Raw genomic sequence first — 22,492 nt, 5'->3', positions numbered from 1 at the left:
GCTACTCTGTTCAAGTCAAGGGTGACATGATGCCATCCCAAACAGAATCTTCATTTACTCAACAGATTCTTACTTGTTTTAGTTCCTAGCAGATAATATTTGTTTTGCTTTGTTTTGTTGCATTGACAGCATAGGAAACTAGTAACAAATGTCTGACAGGGAGGACGAGCTGCCATTTTGACGTTATTCATTTAACAGTGTGCGCTTTTAAATAGAGACCACATAAAATAGTTTTTATACTATTCACTGCAGTTCATGACTGTTTTTACAGTTACTTTGAAACTGTATATGAACAAAAAAAAAAAAAAAGAGAAGAAACCTTGCCAAAAATTCAAGACACCAACTTATAATCACAAATCAATCAGTATATGCAGATTACTGAAGTTAATCAACATCAATTACATACTAAAAACTAATTAAAATTTTAAGAAGTGATATTTTTAAATTAAATTTTATTTTTAATTTTCAAAAGTAAAAAAGTTATAACACTTCATATAAACTGCTAACAAAACAGTTATTAAGTTAACCTCATACATTAATGTTTTCCTTTTCTTAAAAATAAATATATTTATATCACATCCTTTAAAAAACACACTAAAGGATACTTGTGCTTACTTTCTCTAACAAAATTCTAATACATCAATGTTTCTCATGGCACTTGAAATATTGTTGTATGTCAATTTAACCTTTTAGAAACTTATCACTTTTCACAATGAGAAAGTAGAAAAAATATATAGAATCAAAAGGAGCAAGCCTAAATCATTTATTCTGTCAAAAGATAACATATATAAGTGTGGGGATCAACATAACCACAGAGACCGATTACTTCTGTTTCTAACCTTTATCTCTGGCTCAGGAAAAAATAAATGATAATGCATAATCTACTGATGAATATGAATTCACAACCAAATTCTTCCCCATTTTGTAAGGAAAGAAATTAGGTTTAATGTTTAAGAGAAAAATCAGTTTAATACAAGTTCATTATTATCACAATTTAAGAAATGTCCACAGGAATCTCTTAGAAAACAGGTTATTGTCCATTCACCCCATTTGGGAGATTATGCAAATTTTTCCTACATATTTTCCACATAAGGAAAAAACTGAAAACACATTTTGTCTTCACACATATTACTTTTCCTTTGCACAAAGTTCAGATTAAATGTCTTTAAAAGATCACTTCTGGTATTTGTCCCTCAAGAGCTCATGTACAGGCAGCTTGGTGCCTAGTGTGGCAATGTTAAGAGGTGGTGGTACCTTTAACAGGTGGGCCTAGTAAGAAGTCATTACTAGCCTTCCTATTCTCTGGTGTCCTGTCTCACCACCCTCCTGCATGGATTGTGATGTCATTCACTATGAAGTGATATCACCAGAGGCCCTTGCCAGGGTCGTTCCTTTGGACTTTCACCCTCCAAAATCATGAGCTAAAGAAATGTCTTTTCTTAATAAGCAACCGACCTAGCCTTGGGTATTTTATTATAGCAATTGAAAACAGACTAATACAACTTATACCTATTTTAGCAACAATATAAATGAAAAGCCTTCATTTTTAAATAAAAATCATAACATTTTTTTAAACTACAAATGGGACCCTCGTTATACAGGAAAATGAAGTAAATAGCAAATTCTTATGTCTAGATAATTATTTACCAAAATTAATGAGTGTGACTTGAAGCTCTCAAATTATTTTCAACTCCAGTAAAGACAATCAAGCTACTGGAGTCATTTCTTCATCTGAGTCATCTGATTCACCTTTTAGTTCCAATTCATCTAAATTTTTGTCTACAGTTAAAATAGTTTTCCTCTTGCCCTTCTTAGGAACTGCATCATTAGCACAGAGCTTTCTCATTTTAATGTTTGGCAATTTCTTCAGATCAAAATCCCATTCCCTAGACAAAAGAGAGAGTACAGAGTATTGGCAGGAGTTGAGGTGAAAAGGAGACAGTCAATTTGCAAAACTCTGAAAATACCGGAAGAAAGTGTATAAATTTACAACAGATATCAAGGGTACTAGGAAGAACCAATATAAATGAACAAGGAAAAAACCAACGTCCAAGAACTGAGGTTAGATTTTTCCATACTTTTGGCATTTTCTCATTCATCTACAGTAGCAATACCTGCACAGGGAATCCCACATATTTAAAATATCAAAAGCAAACAGCAAAATATTTGAAAGTTATAAGAAGGCTCTATTCCATTCCTTTGTACTTTCTTGCAAAGTACATATGCAACAAATGATAACTGATACCAAGAATAAGGAAAGGAAAACACAATTTTAAAGCATTCACCTGTTTCAATAACTAACTCTCCCCTCATCACCCCACCCTTGCAGCTAAATGGCTTAAGATTTCAGAAGTAGAAACTATGTCATCCCTGGCAATGCTATAAATTGACAACCAGAAAGGTTTGTGTTTTCATACGATATATCACAGTTAACAATCAGTAATCAAACAACTTTTATAGAGAAATTTCCAATTTTTCAACCTCGGTATTTTCTGTGACAATTCTGTATTCAATTACTTGAGGAATAACGTGAAGGCAGTTTTAAGAATGGAACTCTAACCAGCAATGCTAACAGACTATGTTCATCTCTCCTCTCATTTCTGATTTTCTTTGGAAGACGCAGAACAAACACTGTTTCAGAAATAAGGAGCAAATTTTACATATGATTTTGCCTGGATTTAAATTTATCTTATCAAAGTACTTTCTACTGTCATGTGTAACTAATTAAAACAAAATTTAAAAATCTAAAAACAACAACAAAAAAAGAAAATGTACAATGCCAAAAAAAAAAAAAAAAAAAAAAAAATCAGGTCTATCAACATGGGCTACTCAAAATCAAAATGATTAATCTGAGAACAAAAACTTAAAACCCTACTCAGCAGTCTCCCTGGTGACAAGGGGTACTATTACAGAGACCTCTGAAGAAAGGGGTTCCGACTGACTTAAATCTCTCCCTGGCATCGCTTACCATTAAATACCTTCTCTCTAGAAGAAGGTGCTAGAATAGTTTCAGAATCTGACTCTGAGCCATCAAGTACTAAAATATTTTAAACTATTATGAAGAAGTATGTCATCATCACTGTAGCAGGTATTAAGTATTCAAATAAATACAAATGTGGGAAGTATTAATAAAATAGAAAAGGTTGAAAGAAATCTCTTTTAGAGTTAATGTCTAGACTTTAAAAGGAAGAAGTTTAGGCCTCATGTATTTTATATACAGCTTTCAAGGAACAATTAAAGAAACACTTACCTAAAAGTTTTCAGATTGTTTGCATTTAAAATGTCTGGGATCTCTGGAAAAGAAAACAATTTATAGCCATTAAACATTTTCTTTCTTAATTACATCATTTTTTAGTTTCTTCATTTATTATGTCATATGCAACAAATAACTTATACAAAGAATATGGAAAGGAAAACACAATTTTAAAGCATTATTATAATTAACTTATAAAGTCTAGCAAGTATAAAGAGTTCAGTTTAAGGTGAATTAAGAAGAATGCTATTAAATAATACATCCTAACACAGAATTTGTGAAATTAAACTAAACTATTAGAAACAGCATGCCAAGGTGTTTTATATTTTCTTCTTGGTGAAAAGTATAATTTTTCCAAGTATATATGTAACCATGACATAGTAGAGTTTCTCTAAGGAAAGTAAAAATAATTTAATATTAAAAATAGCACTTTAAAATTTAAAAAGTTTTAAAGGTATAAGCAAATAGATGCTCAAAGAAGGTCAATAAAATTTAAATCCATTTTTCATAAAAACTAGATGTGTGGGAGTTCCTTACCATGATCATTATAAAGTTATAAACTAATATGCTTTCACTTTTATTGCTGAAAACAACCATCTGGCCAAGGTAATAAAATATTAAATAACTGCAATATCAATTAATGGAAGATAAAAACAAAAATGTTTGATACAACTGTATGCTGACTTCTATAGTTTTCAGAAAGTAAAGAGGATGAGGGGATAGATTTTAGAAGATGTAAATCAAGCACAAATATTTTTAAAAAGGTATCCTAATGAGTCAGAAACAGTTATATTACCAGAGAGTAAAAGGGGAAAGGTGTTCATATTTGGTCTTCTCAAAACGTATAAAACTGACTTCTGGTGACCATATGTCCACATGTTCTACATACTTGCAAACTAGTCAGAATTCACAAGCCGCCTTTCACCAGCTATGCTCCCTGATTCTGGAAGAAGCACAGGGCATAGTCAGAAGATCACTGGATCTGAGGTCTAGCACTGGCTCTATCACCAGCGTATGTTTTGCTTGGATGGGCTCTGCTAATTCCTGCGGATCAATCTGGCTGCTTCATGATGATCAGACTGCAAGGGGAAGAGTGGGAGCAGAGACCAAAAGGGAGACTGTACTAATGATACAGGGGAGATGAAGGTGGTTTGAACTAGGGAGGTGGTAATAATATGGGTAAAAGTCATTAAGATTAAAGATATGCTCTGCTGTTGGTGAACTGTGAAAATGGACTCTCAAGTTTCTGATTTGAGCAACCGGGCAAGCGGTGATACCACTGACTGAAATATGGAACTTGCAGGAGGCACAAGTTTTAAAGGAGAAAAGCAGGACTTTGCTTTCTAACGGGTTGATTTTGAAAAGCCTGTAGGACCTTCAAGTAGAGAGTTAGAGATATCCAAGTTTAATAATCCAAGTCTGGAGATCTGGGGACAAGACAGGGTTGACCATATGAATATTGAAGTTATTAGCATTTAGATGGGATTTAAACCCATGGATCTGAAAGAGATTAACTAAAAAATGGGGTATATAGAAAAAAGAAGTAAGTTGGATATGAGCCAACTTTTAGTTGGTTAGGATGAGGAGATTTAGCTCTTAGCAAAATTATGACCAGTGACCTAGGGAGAAAACTAGAAGAGAAAACTAATTCTACAGCTATTCTCTGTTGCTCTTTCAGTAATAAAACTCAATTCTCAAGAATAAAAACGGACAGTCATTCACTGCAAAATTTCTATTACCCCAGAACAATTTGCTTAGGGTCCTATGTTTTCATGAAAACTTAAAAACTTAATTTTGCTACTTAATATTTCACTTAATGTACCTTCTGAGTAAAGCCTCATAACACAAATGCCTACCAGGACCAGGTAAGACATACGAACAAAATAAGGGTCAGGACCACAGCAAACTTTAGAATATATGCCCAGGTCCAGGAGAGACAGCTGTTACTCTACTCCCAGAGATGATGCTGCCAGATCATTTTGTTTTTTAAAAGAAACCAGAAATCTGTATTTTTCCAGTTGAAATCTCCAGGTGTTTCTTTTTTTTCCCCCCTTAATACCGACAATCAGTAAGCTAATCAAATACTATTTGCAGGCCATGCAGCCTTTGGGTAACCACCAATTTGTGGCTTTGCAAGTCTTAGCATCTTCTACTAAGTGATTTTTTGCAGATAGTGTTACCAAACTAATAATATACTTATCTTTGGGAATTAACTAGACATGATACAATGCAGAGAAATAAATTTTGATTTCTATAGTTTCGCAAGGATGATTAAATATGGAGCTAGATAGAGCAAGAATTAGAAAACGAGAAGGACACGATACCTATTCCAATTAGGTACAGTTGGAGATGACTAGTAATAATCCTATAAGAAAACAAATTAGGTACACACTGAAAAGAAAAGGGAAACATTATTATTGCACTAGAAAGATAGGATGTCACTGTCACACAACTGATAGTTTGGTTGGGAATGTATGGGGAAAAATGAACCCAAAGGTTATTCTATACACACAGAAAAGGAAATCAAAGGGGAAAAAAAATCAAACTAAATCAATAGAATAAATAAAATTGAGCCTTTGAATAAATTACAAATCTAATACCATTATTATTTTAGAAAGAAAACATGGAGCACACACCAAGGCCATATCCTTCATACTGCTGTCGCTCACGCTCCATCGTCTGCTTGATAACTGCTTCCCGGGAGAAGTGCCGCCGTCCCTGCCTGTCTTTGATGCTGTTATGTAACTCGATCTGCTCCAGCTCACTGCTAAATCTATTTAAATACCTAAAAAATATTTAAATGATTTGAATTTTTTAAAAGTCTATACATTTGGGCTCACATTTGGTCATTTAAAACTTAATCTCTAATCTTTAGATGTCTTTATATTTTTATGTTCCTCTGACTTCCTTATGTCCTTAGACCTCTTACACTCTTCCCTGGATAACTTGACCATATCCTTCACTTTCAGTGACCAAATCACAGCCTGCTATCTGTTGAAGTGAGGACTCTCATATTCAACTACATTGTCCAGATCTATTTAGTTGTCCCCTAGTGGCTTCACCATCAACACACCAGAATTGTCATCACCCTGCCCCTGCCTATCCCCCACCACCTACTCATCTCTTGGGCCCTCTACCTCAGGGAACGGTTATGATCATTCATTCAGCCGTCCAAGCAAAGTGTGCAGGCATCCTGCTTGACTCCTCTTTCCCTTTTATTTTACATATAAGTTTTCATTAAAGACTAGGACTTCTACATTCTTCACATCTCTGGAATCTTTCATTCTTCTTCATCATACCAGGCAGAGGCCCCCATCATCTTTTGCCTGGACTGCCCACATCCTGACCAAAGCCACGTGTCCTTCTCTGTATTCCTTTATTCTCACATCTGTGACCTTCCTGAAGTTTAGATATGATCACTCAGGTGCTTTCTGTAGAAGCTACCCACAGCTCCTAATGCCCTTAGATAAGGCCCAGACACTAAGACAGACACCTGAGGTCCTTCCCAAGACAGTTGTTACTTATTACACCCACCACACTTCCCTCCTTGAACTTGTTACTTCACTCATTAAATGTCTGGCAGGTCACTACAAGTGTCATCTTTGCTGTCACCTCTAGGCCTTTTAGATATTATTCACTTGGGCTAAAAGCCCTTTGAACTTTCTTACAATGGCCTACTAATCCCCACCTATGAGTGCCCAGGCAAATGACACCTCCAGGAAACCTGCCTTGATCCCAAGAAGCCAGCCTGACTATTACTCTGAGGCTCAGAAGGACTATGAAGCTACTAAAGAGACCAAGCTATGATACAAATCTAAATTCTTTCTGATAACAATGTCTACTTGCTTATCTGCAATCCCAGGTCAGAGCTCTGTCTCTAAAAACCAGGTTCAAGAATTTCCTATTCTGTCCCTTTGCTTATAATATGCTCAATGTTTACCTTTCAACTAATTTACAAGCATCTTTCTTTGAATACCCCGATTTTTTTGGATCCAGATGATTCTGAAACCACTGCAGTTTTTCACCTATAAATAAAAATACCAACAGTTTTTAGCATGACAAGTCATCATTTAAGCAAAGAGGTTTATTATATTCTCAACATCAATGTGTTTCAAAGAGAATCAAAATTTATTTTAATGCTAAATATAAAGCTCTGTGTGAACTCAAAACAAATTAAACCAGAAAGACAGGTGGGCAGGCAGAGTCTAATAGAATATGAAGTTGTAAGTATTTAAAAAGCAAAAAGCAGTATGGAGATTCCTCAAAAAACTAGGTATGGAACTACATATAACCCAGCTATCCCATTCTTTGGTATTTTCCCAAAAGATCTAGAATCAGTATACTACAGTGACACAGTCACATCAATGCTTATTGCAGCACAATTCACAATAACTAAATTACAGAATCAACCCAGATGTCCATCAATGGATGAATGGATTAATAAACTGTGACTGACACTGACACACACACACACACACACACAGATATATTAGTTCTATTCAGTCAAAAAAAGAATGAAATTATGGCATTTGCCAGTAAGTGGATGAAAATGAAGAATATCATGCTAAGTGAAATAAGTCAAAACCAGAAAACTCAAAAGACCAATGTTTTCTCTAATATGTGGAAGCTGGAGTACAATAAAGGAAAGGGGGAAGAAAGGGCAGGATAACATAAAGATAAAGGAAAGATTAGTAATATAGAAGAAAAAAGATCAAGATGTTCAGTGGAAGAATGGGTAAGGGAAGACAATACAAAATGAATTCTTAAAAAATTATGAAATTGTGCATATAGAAATATACCACAAGGTACTTCATCTTTATGCACAAGTAAAAAGAACCAATCAAATATAAATAATTGAAAGGAAGTCTAGTAGAACAGAGAAAGGAGAATGGGAGAGGGGAAGGAGGATGGGAAAGAAAAGGCAAAGGCAAAGAGAGAGATCATGAACTGAAATCAATTTCTATGCATGTATGAGTTTGTTGGGATGAACCCAACTACTATATATAACTACAAAGCTTTAATAAAAATAAATAAGTAAAAATAAAAAGCAAAATATCTAAAATAAGTGGATAGATAAGCACAAACTAAATAGTTTTTGGAGAATCACTAACATAATTTATTCTAAATATTTAATGATTTGCTTCATTTTGTTTTGTTTTACTCAAGTCTTGATTTAAAAAAAGACTGATAAAAACAGTGTTTTACTAGGGTTAAAAGACAAAAAAAAAGAAGGCATAGGACAAACATTCACTATATAGCCAGAATTTTAAGTAAGCAAACCCATTTACCAATAAGATTGAGACGTAAGGCCTTTTCATTCTTCAACCTTGGAAAAAAAGAAATATTTGTTAGAAAATTTACAAAGCAAATTTTAAAAATCTGGCAAAAAACCAACAAAAAAGGGAACTACCAAAAGAACTTAAATTTAAACATGATCCTTTGACATCTAGTTTGATTGGATTATGGATGTTTAGATGGGTTTTGTGATACACAGAATACTTTCCCACAAACAGTAATGAACACTCCAAAAGATCAAACTGCTGCCACTAAGATTAAAGCGCAATACTGCAATACCTTTAAACTCCACAAAACCCCCAAACAAGATGATTACTTTTCATACATCTGAAAAAGGCTCAATTCTTCTCAGAAACAGTGTAGGTTACGTACACCTCCTATTATTGATATTCTTCATACTTAACTCATTCAAGAAATCCTTAAAAGTATATTGCTGTACACAGAACAATTTGGACACAAATAATGAAAAGATACTCACTTTTCTTTTTTTTCCTGTTTGTGGGCCTCTCTCGTAATCTGAGCTGCTTTTCTACTATATGGATGGATGACTTTTTTTTCCCGTACTGTACTTTTTCCCTTTGGAACTTTAGGCTAAAATGTAGGAAAACATGGCATGTACAATCAGATACACTGACTATTGTCACTTAATTCTTTTAGAAATAAATTTCAAGAATAATATAATAGAAATACAGTGAGTCAGAAAAATAGGGGGCTGGGGATATGGCTCAGTTGGTAGAGTGCTTGCCTCGCATGCACAAGGCCCTGGGTTCAATCCCCAGCATCGCCAAAAAAATAAATAAATAAATAAATAAATAAAATAATTCTAGCAGTCTGTTTCTAGGATTGTAACAGATATATTCCAATCATATGAGACAATAAAAAAGGCATGAGTAGGGTAGTAAACTCATCTCTTCAATCATTCCATCTGCAAAATAGGTACAGAGAAAACTAGACAGCAAGGACACTCCAGCATGGAAATCTGTGTTACAGGATGATTAAACACAGGGTATTTGTGGGAATTTGTAGAAGATGCACATGGAAGAGTGGGCAGTGAATCATGCAAAGTCAAAGTTGGCCTCATGGTCTTGCAAATTAGGAACAGAAGGAACAAATAAAAGCATATCCAAATATTTTCCCACTGAAAATCAGTAAATCCAAAATTATTTTCTCACTCAGGCCTCATACCTCAAAATCGGCACATCCAAATATTTTCCCACTGAAAATCAGTAAATCCAAAATTATTTTCTCACTCAGGCCTCACACCAGTTAACTAGGTCACAATTCATCTTGTCATCCAAACTCTATGTCTTTTATTAGTAGTACACAATCCTATATCTTATCCCACCAATATTATCAAGGAATCAGGTTTGGCTCTTTACAATAGAAACCCCAAATAATAATATCTTAACCTAAAGTTTAGTACTCCCTGTTAAAAGCAGGTGCTGGAGGCTGTGCCCCACAAAGCCCATAGCGATCCAACCTTCTTTCATTTTGTTAGGCAATAACTTCCTACCTAGTGTAAGATGGCTGAATGCCAGGTCTACTCTCCAGCCAGTGAGAAGTCAGAAAGACAATTCAGAATTCATACTCCTTTCCTATAAGAGCATGATCTGGGAAGTTGCAGATTCTTTTAACAGCCCAATGATCAAAACTTAGTCATAATGTTACAAAGAGGAAATTAATATAATCTTTAATCTCTGAAAAACAAATCTACTATTATATGAAGAAAAAGAAAATATATTAGCAGACAGCTGAAGGTCTCAAACATACCTAATACTCTAAAATGCCAAAAGTCTTCAGAATCTTCTTTCAAAACTACTGTCAATAGCCTTAGTTCAACTCTCATGATTAGGATGCTCTTTAGGGTCTCCCTGACAGTCCCTTTTCAAAGACATCACAGAGCTTCTCTTTCTAAAACACTAATCTAGTAAAAGTCTATCTCCCTGCTTCAAGAGCTCCACTAGCTCACAATTTGGTCCTACATCTTTAGCATGGAAAACAATCTATCCTCAACTTGCCTCTCCAGCATTAACCACACCTTCACAAAAGATTTTTTACCCCATTCTCACTGAACTTCTCACCATTCCAGAACATACCCTGAGACTGCCCTTCCCGTTACCTACAAAATTCATTCCCTTCCTTGTCCTTTGATAGGATACAGCTCAAAATCACTGTCTTTGTAAAACTCCCTTGGCAGGATTATTTAAAATGACAATGAATTCCCCATTCACACATGTATTCATTCTTCTAACAAATAGGCACTGAATGCTCTCCTCATTTCTTGATAAACCTGACCAGAGAAGATATGCACAAGTCTGAAACACAGGGTATAACTGGAAGTTGGCTACAGGCACCAGTAAATAACCATCAAAAAACCACAGAAGATATATTCTTTTACACATATGTTCTCTATGCACACCTGGGGGGGGGGGGGAGAACAAAGAAGGGGTGATGTGATATGAATTTTTTGAGCATAAAGTCTACCTACCAAACACGAATCAAATAAAAACTTGGAACACGAGGTAGGCTGCCTCTAAGATGATCTCCAAAGCAGCCCACTTTCTGATATTCATGTCCTTATATAATTTCCTCCCTTTGAGTGTGGGCTGGACCTAGTGACTCACTTTAAGAACAGCACTTGGTAAATGTCAATTCCAAGATTAGGGTATGAAAGGACTCTGGCTTCTGTCTTCTCACTTGGCTCACTCTGATGGAAACCAGGTGTCATACAGTAAGTTGCCCAATAAAGAGTCCCACATGGCATAAATGACAGAGGCCTCCAGGCAAGCCAGTGAAGAACTGAGGTCCTCAGTTCAGCAGCCCAGGAGGGGATGAACCCAACTGAGAAACATGTGAGTGAGCTTGGAAGCGCATCCTCCTCAGTTATGTCAATAGACCATGAGAAACCTTAGAGCAGAGGATGCAGGAAGACCATGTCTGATTAGTCCCCCACCCATAAGAACTGTACTGGGATTGAATTTGAAAAGAATAGACATGTTTTTAAGCTGTCTGTTTTATCTCAACTCCCTAAGGTCTCCCTCCCAGTGATGGGAACAAAGCCCTTAAAACTGTTCCAGGATATAAGATTACCAGAAACTGTTGACCAGAATCTACGCCCTGTTGTAAAACATTGTGAAACATGTTGTATGTTATCAGCAAACCCAGACCCCCTTTGGAATTTCCCGGCGGCTTTGTTCCCCTTTTCCCCTTCCGTGTGCGACCCCTCCCGATGTGTGGTTTCTGCCTTTATAAACTTGTAAGATTTTCTGCTAGGGACTTGACTCCTCGACTCCTGCGTGAGTCACGAGTTGGGTCCCAGCGTGCTAGAATAAAAGCCTCCTGCAGTTTGCATCAAGTGACGCCTCCTGCGGTTGATTGGGGTTGCCATCGATCTGTGGGACAGAGTTAGGGTCTCCTTTTTGGGGGTCTTACAAATTCAGGGGCACTTAACCACTGAGCCACATCCCCAGCCCTTTTCACTTTTTATTTTAGACGGCATTTTGCTAAGCTGCTTAGAGCCTAAGTCACTGAGACTGGCAGTGAACTTGAGATCCTCCTGCTTCGGCTTCCCGAGTGGTTGGAATAGGCATGTACCACCATGGCCAGCTACAAGTTTTGCTGTAAGCCACTAAATTTCAGGATAATTTCTATTACACAGGAATAGATAGTAACTAATGTGAAACAAAAAAAAAGAAAGCTGGCATCAAGCACTGTTTGAAAAAAATATCTTCATCTCATACATCAGAACCAATAAAAAAAAATGCTTTACTTTAAAACAATAAAAAAAGTCACAGAATCTTAAGGAAAAAAAATAAACTCTATGAAACTGCTATGACTTAAGTAATAAAGTTAGAAAGGCTTCAGTGATTATATTTATGTCTACAAAAAAATTTCCTTTAAAGAGTCAAAAAGTTCCACTAGAAAGTTTGATACTCTTGTGTGAAAATGTCATCAAAGTTTTAGAAGATTTCAGTTAAAGAACCTCCAAGACAGCACAAAGAAAGTACAAAGAAACTAAACTCACATTCTGACTCACTGTAGTTCATGGTTTCTTATGGTAATTTATTTATGAGGTTTCCTCGAGGCATGATATGAATATATAACAAGGCAAAGATGCAAGATTTGATTTCAAAACATTTCCATATTTTTCAGTACATTAAAATTTAAAAATTTAAAAAAAACTGAGGTAAAACCTCAGTAAAATGTTAACCTACAAAGCAGTAAAACTCGAAGTCAATCTGACAAGATTATTTCTATTTAAATTAATTGCTCCTAGGAGAAATCAATTTTCTGTCATGTTGACCTGACACTGAAAACAAGCAGGATGATAGGCTATGTATACACTAAAATGAACAGTAAGTGTGTCTCAGTCCCTGTAAAAGGCACTGTCTTTTTCAATGAAATCAATTACACAGTAAGGAAGAAGGCACTGTCTTTATCTAAAATAATTCATCATCCATTAGGATTGCAACATACATACTGGCTAAAAAACTAGACCAAGAAATAAATACTAGATAAATAAATTCCAAATTTTCTGGGCACTGGAAATATCAGTTGTAAGTCCATTTTTGGAACTCCAAATAATGTACTTTACCATAGAAAATAATCACTACTTCTCCATCCAAGGATTCAGAATCTGAACACACAGACATTAACAAAATAAAAATTTTAAAGTACATATTATGTAGCAAAACAATAAACAATATTTGATAACAATTCTCTCTTTAGCTCACAAAATCTTAATTGAGGTTTTTTGGAAGGAAAGGAGGGAGCATCTCCTATGCATTCAGGTTTCAAATTAGCATTAAAATTTCAAGTACTCAAAAAATGCAAATAAAGTAAAAAGCATACAATTTCTTAAAAATTTGGTATATCACTTCACATTCTAAGTTCCTCATAGATCATATATAATCAAAATCATGAAATCATGTAAGCCCTAGAAAAAAAGACTTTGCAGGTTAAAATTCAGAATGAGAAAGATCTTTCTAAACAGTACATAAAATCCAGAAGACCAAAAGAAAATAACAACTCCACTACATAAAAATTTAAAATTCTGAAGTACAAAACGTATCACAAATGTCAAAAGACAAATTGTAAAAAATATCTGCAACACCAAAACATAGCCAATTCCCTTAACATAAACAAACTGCAAGATTAATAAGAAAAAGACTGACAATCTAAAACAAAAATTAGAAAAAAAAATACAAACAAGTCATAAAGAGTAAAAAATGTTTTTTAAATGTTTGAATTGATGTGTGGTTTAATTTAAAAGACATGTAAGTTAAAACATCTAAAAACTGGAATTGTTAAGACTGACAAAGATAAAAATGATGAACTCTGCATACATGAGTGTTTGGTTAAGCTGGGACTCTCATAAACCAGTGGGGTATAAACTGGTAGTCCTCTAGAGAGCAATGTGACAGTTCCTGGAAGACAAAAGTGGCACACATTTTCTGACCAAAGAATTCCACTTTTATTAACTATTTTACAGATGTATTTACCATGTACCAAAGGGGAAAAAAAATAATGCAGCAATATTACAGTGTCTGTAGTAGTGAAAGAATGGGAACAGTTTAAATGGTCCATCAGGGATCAGGTTAAATAAATTTCAGTAAAAACAAACAATGGAATAGTAAATGTTTAAAAAACAAGCATTTTAGTCCAATTTCCATTCTCATAACAGGATACCTGAGAACTGAAAATTTACAGAAGAAAAAAGTTTATTTAGGCTCACAGTTCTACAGGATGGGAAATCCAAGATGAGACAGTGGCTTCTGGAGAGGGCCTCATGCTGCTTCTTAACTTGGTGGGAACGAGAAGGGAGAAAGGGAACACATACCAAGAGTACACCCCCGAAAGAAAAGGAACTGAACTCCCAGGACAGTCAACCCTTTTTTAAGCCATTCAGGTGAAATGGGCATCATCAATCTATTAAGGAGGGCTCTGCCCCCATGACTCCAACACCTCCCACCTAGGTCCTTTCTTCCAACGTGGCCACATAAAACAACCCAGGTTCCAACACAGAAACTTCTGAGGGACACATTCAAATGATAGCATCTATTTTCTTACATGAACCGCTCTCTAAACTCAAGACAAAAAATGGGGGGGCCCCCACTGGACTGTGTCTATTATATTATTTATATAAAAAGGGTCAGAGAACATATATACCTATATGTGCATATAAAATACCTGAATGGAGAGCTAAGAGCTGATAACACCAGTTGTTTCTCAGTTCAACTGGAGCACTACACAACAGAATTGGAAGAAAACTTAGTTTGTAGGGTAGGCAAAATAGGGCTCAGTGGCTTCATCCCCATGCCAGACATGTCCATGCCCTAATTCCTTGGAAAATATGATTACCACACATGGCAAAAGAGACTCTGCAGATGCAATTAAGAATCTTGATATGGACAGATTATCCTGAATTATCCATGTGAACCCAATACAATCCTAAGGGCTCTTATAAAAGGAAGGCAGGAAGACCACTGTTTGGAAGGAGCCAAGAGTCGAAGAAAGTAGATAATTTCTAGGAAATGAAACATTCAAGGAAAATATTCCTGCCAACACCTTGATTTTAGCAAGACTCATTTATGCACCTCAGATCTCCAGAAATATAAGAAAATGAGTGTATAATTCTAAGTTACTGGATCTATATTAATTCTTTCTAATTGTAACCAAAAAACTAATATACTTTCCATAACCCACTTTATTTTTTAAGCCATGTGCTTGTGATGTTGTTCCAAAAATGGTTGGTATACAAGGTTGATTTTAATGAATATTTTTTAGTTTTACTAACTTTTGGGAGCAAGTTTTACTAGCAGAAAACTGATTTTTTTGTTGTAGCTCACATTTACAGGGGTGAGCCCAAAAGCACACAATTCCTGCTATCAAGAATTTGTAGGCAGTCGTGAGTGGTTAATGGCCAGGAATAATAGGAATAAATATGATAAATCAATGGATAATGCCATACTTTTCAGTGGTTTATAATCTAGCTAGGGAAAAAGACAAAAAGCACACTTAAATTTTAAAAATAACCAAACTTATGTAAAAGAGGTGTATATCCATGAGTGTCTTGCATGATGCACAAACCAAACTTAAAACCACTACAAACAGAATAAAGAAAACCACTAGAAACTAGACAGAATAAAGAAATACTGAGTGGGATGGCTTAACCGAAAAAGATTCTTCATGTAGTTGCATTATTTTAATCTTAAAAAAATATATATATATATAAGAACTTGCAGAGCTCCAGGTAAGATTCACAATCAAAATATAAATTAACAAAGTAACAAAAGTAAACAACAAAAGCTGCATTATTATTTACTTTTATTACTAAAATTGATAATAATACTAACATTTACTAAGTGCCAGACTAGGGCTAAGTACTTTATATTTATTTTCACAACATTTCTATGAGGTAGGAACTTCTGCTATACTCATTTAACAGATAGAAAGTTATTTCCTGAAAAAAATCACAAGTGCCAAACTCAGACCTCTGAGGCCACATTCTGAGCTGTACTGACAGCACTGATGATGTTACCAAGAAAAATGACAGGGCCAGAAATATGCCAACGAGAACACATTTACATGCCACCTTTTTTTTTTTTTTAACTTCTATGTCAAAGCAATATATTTCTATAAACTGAAGTTCTAATGGTTAAAAATAAAAATAGTCAAATACCAATCAATATCCTACCTACCACACAATTACACGTAATTTCTTTACTATTCCATTCTGAAAAATTATAAAGGATTGGAAATAAACATGTTCAGCAAACAGACTGAAATTATACAAATACACACTATCTAAAGCAAAAAGGTAATAGACAAGACAGACAAAAGTGACTGGCATACAAAAGAGGCAAGAAAGGAAAAAGAAAGGACAAAAGAACATTGTGGTCAGAATATAACTTTTTACTAGTATAAAAAATTTTAAATTTTTGAACTTTTATCAGAAACTAACTGGATAATGTATGTTCAATACTTATTAATGTATATAAAACATGTTCCTATTTATGACTGAATCTCAAGAACACGGCAAGTGGAAAACATACTGTTTTGGAATATAAACATAGGTAGTAACTATAAAGAAAACTAAAAAAAAAAAAAACAAAAAACTGTAAAAATAAAATTTATATGCTGCTTACTTCTAAGGGGTTCCTGAAGGTTACAGGTTCATAGAAAACTTTCACAGACTAAACTACATGAGTAAACGAGAGTTCCTTATTTTGTTAATCTTTACACCTAATCGTGTTCTGTGAATAATCACTTATATCTACGAAAGTTTTTAATAAAACAAAACAGCTCCGTAATGGCAATGGGGTCGTAGAGAAGGGGCACTGGGGGCGGGAATGGGTCACTGAATTAGGACGGTGAACTGACGCACAGGAGAGGAGACGCAGCTCAGGGCAGAGAAGAGGGGCGCGTGGTCCATTGGTGGAACTCAGCGGCTACGACACAAAGCTGCAGGTTTTCCCCGGGAAAGACGGGGAAGAAGCGGGGCACCGGCACGCTGCTAGGAAAGCCTAGGAACACTGACGCGGACGCAGGGCCTGGACGCCCCTCGCCGCCGCCTCGCCCCGCACCACCCACGGCGGCTCCACCACCCAAAGTAAGCGCTTAGCCTCCTCCCCTCGTCCCGGGTTCTAGAGTCCTCCCCGCGCCCTCCCCGTGTGCCACACCAAAGCCTTCCAGGGAACCGACCGACAGGGCTCAGGAAAGTGGGAGGGGGCCCACCATGGTGACGTCCGGGAGGCCGCGGGGAGCCTCCGCACTCCAGATCCGACAATCGCGGACCCAATCCACAGCAGCGAACACCAGCACTCCAGCCCGAACACACGTGGTACGGCGGGAGCCGCGGCGGACGGACCGGACCGGAAGGGGAAGGGCGAGTGCGTTTCTCTAAAACGTCCCCGGAAACTGAGACCTAGTCTTTCTCGCCCGTGTTGCACTTTCAAGCCCTAGGGGTATGAACAGCTCTCCCTCGTGCCCGGGGTGACTGTAGCCTGGCGCTCAGCCCGAGGCCGAGGATTTGAGGACAGTTCCCCTTACTAAGTGCATCCCAGAGGCTGGACCCCTCCCAGGAGACCCAGGAGGCGTTGGCTGTGACCCAGCTCTGCAAAGGCCGGGCCTGTACTGGACGACCTTGGACAAAGCCTTTCTCCACCTGACTCCTGGTTTATTCCCACCTAACCTACCTCATACTCAAGGCCCCTTCCAGCCCAGTTTTAACGTTTTCTCACACCATGTTACAATTCCATAAACAATAAATTCATCCAGTAAACATTTATCCAATGTCTTCTGTATGCCAGGCATTGAAGATATTCTTTCAATGTCCCTGCCCTCAATTCATATTCTGATGGGACATGAAGGAGAAAGGAGGAAAAGAGAAGAAGAGAAAGCAAAAAGAGAATGAGAGGAGACCCAATTAACCAAGATCGAATTTGAAACCACTGAAATCACTTCAGATTTATGTAAGCATTAGATGATATTATAAGCAAATGTATGCCATTCACTTTTTAAATTTGGTAAAGGGAAGCAATTCTAAGAAAAATATATAACCTATCAAAACTGACACAAAGGAGTAGAAAATCTCAATAGTACCATAATCACTTTTTAAAAAATGATGACTTGCGTATCTTTTCACATTAGAATTTGAAGCCTAGTTTTTTTTAGATTTTACTAATACACATAAATCAGAAATAGAACAGCATTTTCTTAATATGATTCTAAATAGTAGTAATGGGTAACATTCTTTTGTTCCTGACCTCAAATAGAAAACTTATATTGAAAAATAGTTTGGTATCATCTAGATATTTAAAATTTGTACAATCTGTTGGGTATATGTATTTCCACATATATACCCTAAAAGAATTTTGACACACATCTCTCAGAATATACATACAAGAATAGCAGCATTGTTCACAATGACAGTGTCCTCTTTAGCCATGATTTTTGTAATATCCCAGACTGCAATTAAAAACTGTTCATTAACAGAAGACTTGAAACATAAAATAAATCTTATGTAGCAAAGAAATGAACAAATTATAGTTATTTAAAACAATGCATAAAATTTTAACTATAACATAAAAGAAGTACTACAAAAATACATATATAGTACATAAATTCCATTTATATAAAGTTCAAAATCAGGAAAAATAACTATGCTACATTTTTTACTGAGACTTTCATGGATAACCAGCAATATTTCTTAATCTAGGTGGTGGTTACTTTGGTGTTTGCTTTATAATTATTCTTTACACTCCTCCACATTTACATGTTTGGATACCAAAATCTGTGGATGCTTAAGTCCATTATGTAAAGTGGCAATGCATTTGCATATAACCTACCCCTATCCTACCATATATTTAAAATAATCTGTATGTGGACTTGTAACTTCTAATACAATATAAATGCTACATAAGTAGTAGTTATACTGTCTTGTTTAAGGAATAACAAGAAAAAGTCTTGGATGTTCAGCACTGACACTGTTTCCTGACATTCTCCACCTGAGGTCTTTGAACCCCAGCGCAGAATCTGGGGATATAGAGTACCAACTGCTAAAAAAAAATTTTTTTAGAACCCAAATACATTACTTCTTTGTTTCTTGATTCCATTATCACTATTGTAAAACCTCATTTTTGTTCAATTTTTGTTCCTTTGAGAATGGTTTGATTTTCTTGGAGGAGTCACTTAATTTCTATTGTTATGGCTCTTCTTCATTTATACTAAATGCATTTGTGTTTTGGTGTTTTATTATATATCTTTCATACTCTGTGGCTTCTTCCAATTTCCTCATAGAATTTGAATTATCTGGATAGTGATCCGTTCATCCTCTCTTTTAGCACTTCTTTCACATTTTCCATCTCTTTATTTTTTTGCTGCCTAATGAGGCTTAAGAATTTGATCTTCTGGTTTACTATTTGCTTCTTTGATACAATCATCTCGACAATATTTCACCTACTGTCATCTTCATTTCATCGATTTCATTTTTAAATATAATGTTTACACTTGTCTTATAAAGTAATTCCACATCCCTTTGCTATGATATCAAGATCATCCTTAACTCTTCTGGATGTATATTTGTATTTATTTTAAATCATTGTCCATCTGTTCCAACAAATCTGCTTCATGTAGTTTGCATTCTTCCATTTTTAAAGCCTTTCAGTAGTAGTAGTTGTACTCCTCAGGGATATATTTTCTTGGGACCTGGAGCATCAAATTTATTTCACTGATGAAATTTGGCTGTCATGTCCTGTCATGTGTGTTGAAGAAATACTCACATTCACCCATCTGTGTCCTTCTTGGAGAATTTAAAGAAAGCAAAGTTTAAATCTCTGAGAATCGAGCGGCAGGGACAGCAGCAGCAGGAGAGTTGGAGGCAGGAGCCTGCAAAGGTAACTTCATCCTGACCCTGTTGTCATCAGTCCCCGAGGGCTGCCTCCCTCTGTGCAGCCTTAGAGGAACCTCGACACATTGGAATGCTGCAGTGTTCCCCACTTCTAGGTCCTAGAGACGGGAGCCAAAAGAGCGACCTCTCCAGATCCTCCAGAACTGCCACAGACACCCTCCTGCTTGGCACCTGCTGAGACCTGCCCCTGCCTCCCTCCCTCCCCATCACTCACCACCTCCTGTCTTCCCAGGGGTGTCTCACAATTGCAATGTACTTCCAACCCTCTTCTTTGCTGTTCCTGTAGTTGTTCAGGGTTGATTTTGGAGAAGCCTATTCTGCTTTATCATTTTATTCTATTTATTTTTAGAAGTTCTGATTATTTTGATAAAATTAGCCTTTTGTCAGATATAATATCAAATAGTAAGTTTTCTTTTGACCTGTTTGTGACTCCCCCCACCCCACAGGGGAGAAACTGTTGTCACTTAAATGAGTTAAAGCTGGTCCCTGTATATTGGCCCTATGTCTACTTCACAGCAGGCTGGGACCTGTTAACTGAAAAGTCTGCCAGTGCCAAACTCAAAGTTTAACACATCCAATTATTTTAAATATAGCACAAAAAAGTAGTTCCTTAGCCATTTAGAGCCTGCCTGCTTTGAAGAACCTGAGAAATGCACCGAACATCTGCTTGTCATAAATACCACATATAACACAATTGCTGCTCCTCAGTTTTCTCTCCTAGACTCCCACCATGCTGCTGAATGGCATCATACACTTACGCCCACCTTCCCAATCCCTCTTTGATTCCCCTCTCTCCTGCTTCTGGGTAGTGACCTCTGCAAACTTGCCTTTTGGAAGTTATCATGTGGAAGGAAGTGCCCCGCACCTGCTCCCTCAACACACACAAAACTGTCAAAGGTTCTCCCAAATGAACTGTGCGCTAGTGCCACCTGGTGGCCGAATCTTTTTCTTTGATCAGCCCCAATCTCTCGAACTCGCTACACTAAATACTTAAAAAAAAAAAAAAAAAAAAAAAAACTACTGCTGTTCTTAAAGCTGAGATCTACATGTATCCATAAGAAAACACCCTACAGACTTAAATATAAAACCAATACTAATAAAATGGTACAATAAATCCCATTTACAATAAAATGTGGAACAGAAAATGCACAGAAAAACAGCTGAAAAGAATCAAAATAACTTTATAAGATTAGGATCAAGGTAGGGAGAGCTCAGGACATGACTTTTAATTCTATTCTTCCACTGGATTTGAATTTTTCAAAACAATATATTTTATAACTTTTTCCAATAAAAAAAGGTTGAGGAAAGCTGAATTTGATCATTAAAGTGGACAAAGATTTTGATACACTAGTGATAAACTGATGCAAACCAAAATATGGGAGTTGGTGATTGAGATGAGGCTGCAAGTGTTGTGAATCTTTTAACAAGACGTCAACCTAGGTGTGCTGTACATGACTGTAATCCCAGAAACTGGAGGAGCATCACAAGTTAGAAGCCAGCCTGGGCAATTTAGCAAGATCCTGTCTCCACATAAAATTTTTAAAAGGGCTGAGGATGTAGCTAAGTGGTAGAGCGTCCCTAGGTTCAAACCCCAGGATCAGGAGAAGGGAAAGGGACGAGGAAGGTTTGAAGTAGAAAGAAGGAAGTTTTGGTTATTGTTAAGGACTTATTTTAAAATTTTATTTTAGGGTAGCTTATTATAATCATGTATATATGTAGTAGTAGAAAAAGTGATAAAAATGGAGTTTGCTAATATTTTTTACACCTGTCACATTTAAAGGGAGCTATAAGCCCAGAATTCTATATCTTCAGTAATTTATGAATAAAGGATACATTTTTCAGGTTTTTTGCTTTTGTTTTTGTTTTTGTTTTGTACTGGGTATTGAACCCAGGGCCACTTAACCATTGACCCACATCCCCAACCCTTGCTTATATTTTATTTTGAGATCGGATCTTGCTTAGTTGCTTAGGGCGTTGCTAAATTGCTAAGGCTGTCTTTGAACTTGAGATCCTCCTGCCTCAGCCTCCTGAACCATCTCTGGGATTACAGGCACGTGCCACCATGTCAGGTTTGGGTAGTTTTTGGTAATTATACAAACATTATGTGAATCCTCACTGTTATTAGTTGAATTGTGTTCTTCCAAATTCATGTTTAAGTTCTAATCATCAGTACCTCAGAATGTGACCTTATTTGAAAATAGGATCATGGCAGTTATAATTAGTAAAGATGAGGTGAACTGGAGAAGGGTGGTCCCTCATCCAGTATAGCTGGTAACCTTATAAAAAGAAGTTTGGACTCACACCCACACATAGGGAGAACTCTCTTATAAAGACTGGAGTTATACTGGGGGTAGCAGGGAAATTATGTCTCCCCCAAAAGAGATATTGGAATCCTACTGTAGTACCTTACAATGTGACCTTACTTGGAGGTCTTTACAGAGGAATTTATAGGGTCTTTACAGAGATAATCGAGTTCAAGTGAGGTCATTAGGGTGGGCCCTAATCTGACTGGTGTCCTTATGAAAAAAATGGAG

The 22,492-nt window shown here is 36.3% G+C and overlaps 1 protein-coding gene across 1 annotated transcript; it reads right to left on the bottom strand.

Moving 5' to 3' along the window:
* Positions 1-1,570: 1,570 nt before the first annotated feature.
* Positions 1,571-17,422, bottom strand: TMA16 (translation machinery associated 16 homolog). The gene is made up of 7 exons (XM_079143384.1): positions 17,285-17,422; positions 9,027-9,139; positions 8,542-8,579; positions 7,194-7,278; positions 5,890-6,038; positions 3,251-3,293; positions 1,571-1,886 (listed from the first exon to the last, which is right to left on the bottom strand). The coding sequence occupies exons 1-7, from the start codon at positions 17,285-17,287 to the stop codon at positions 1,706-1,708; spliced, it is 612 nt and encodes a 203-aa protein (XP_078999510.1). The 5' UTR covers positions 17,288-17,422; the 3' UTR covers positions 1,571-1,705.
* Between the last annotated feature and the right edge of the window lie 5,070 nt (positions 17,423-22,492).

Source organism: Sciurus vulgaris (assembly GCF_902686455.1).
Source record: "Sciurus vulgaris genome assembly, chromosome: 5".
NCBI classification, from domain to species: Eukaryota; Metazoa; Chordata; class Mammalia; order Rodentia; family Sciuridae; genus Sciurus; species Sciurus vulgaris.
Note: the sequence above shows the minus strand (reverse complement) of the source record. Positions and strands in the feature narration are given on the sequence as shown.

Coding starts and splice junctions, on each gene's coding strand:
- TMA16 (XM_079143384.1), bottom strand. Junction 6,039..7,193: donor GCTTGTAAATTAGTTGAAAG/GTAAACATTGAG, acceptor AATATTTTTTAG/GTATTTAAATAGATTTAGCA. Junction 3,294..5,889: donor GTATGAAGGATATGGCCTTG/GTGTGTGCTCCA, acceptor TTTCTTTTCCAG/AGATCCCAGACATTTTAAAT.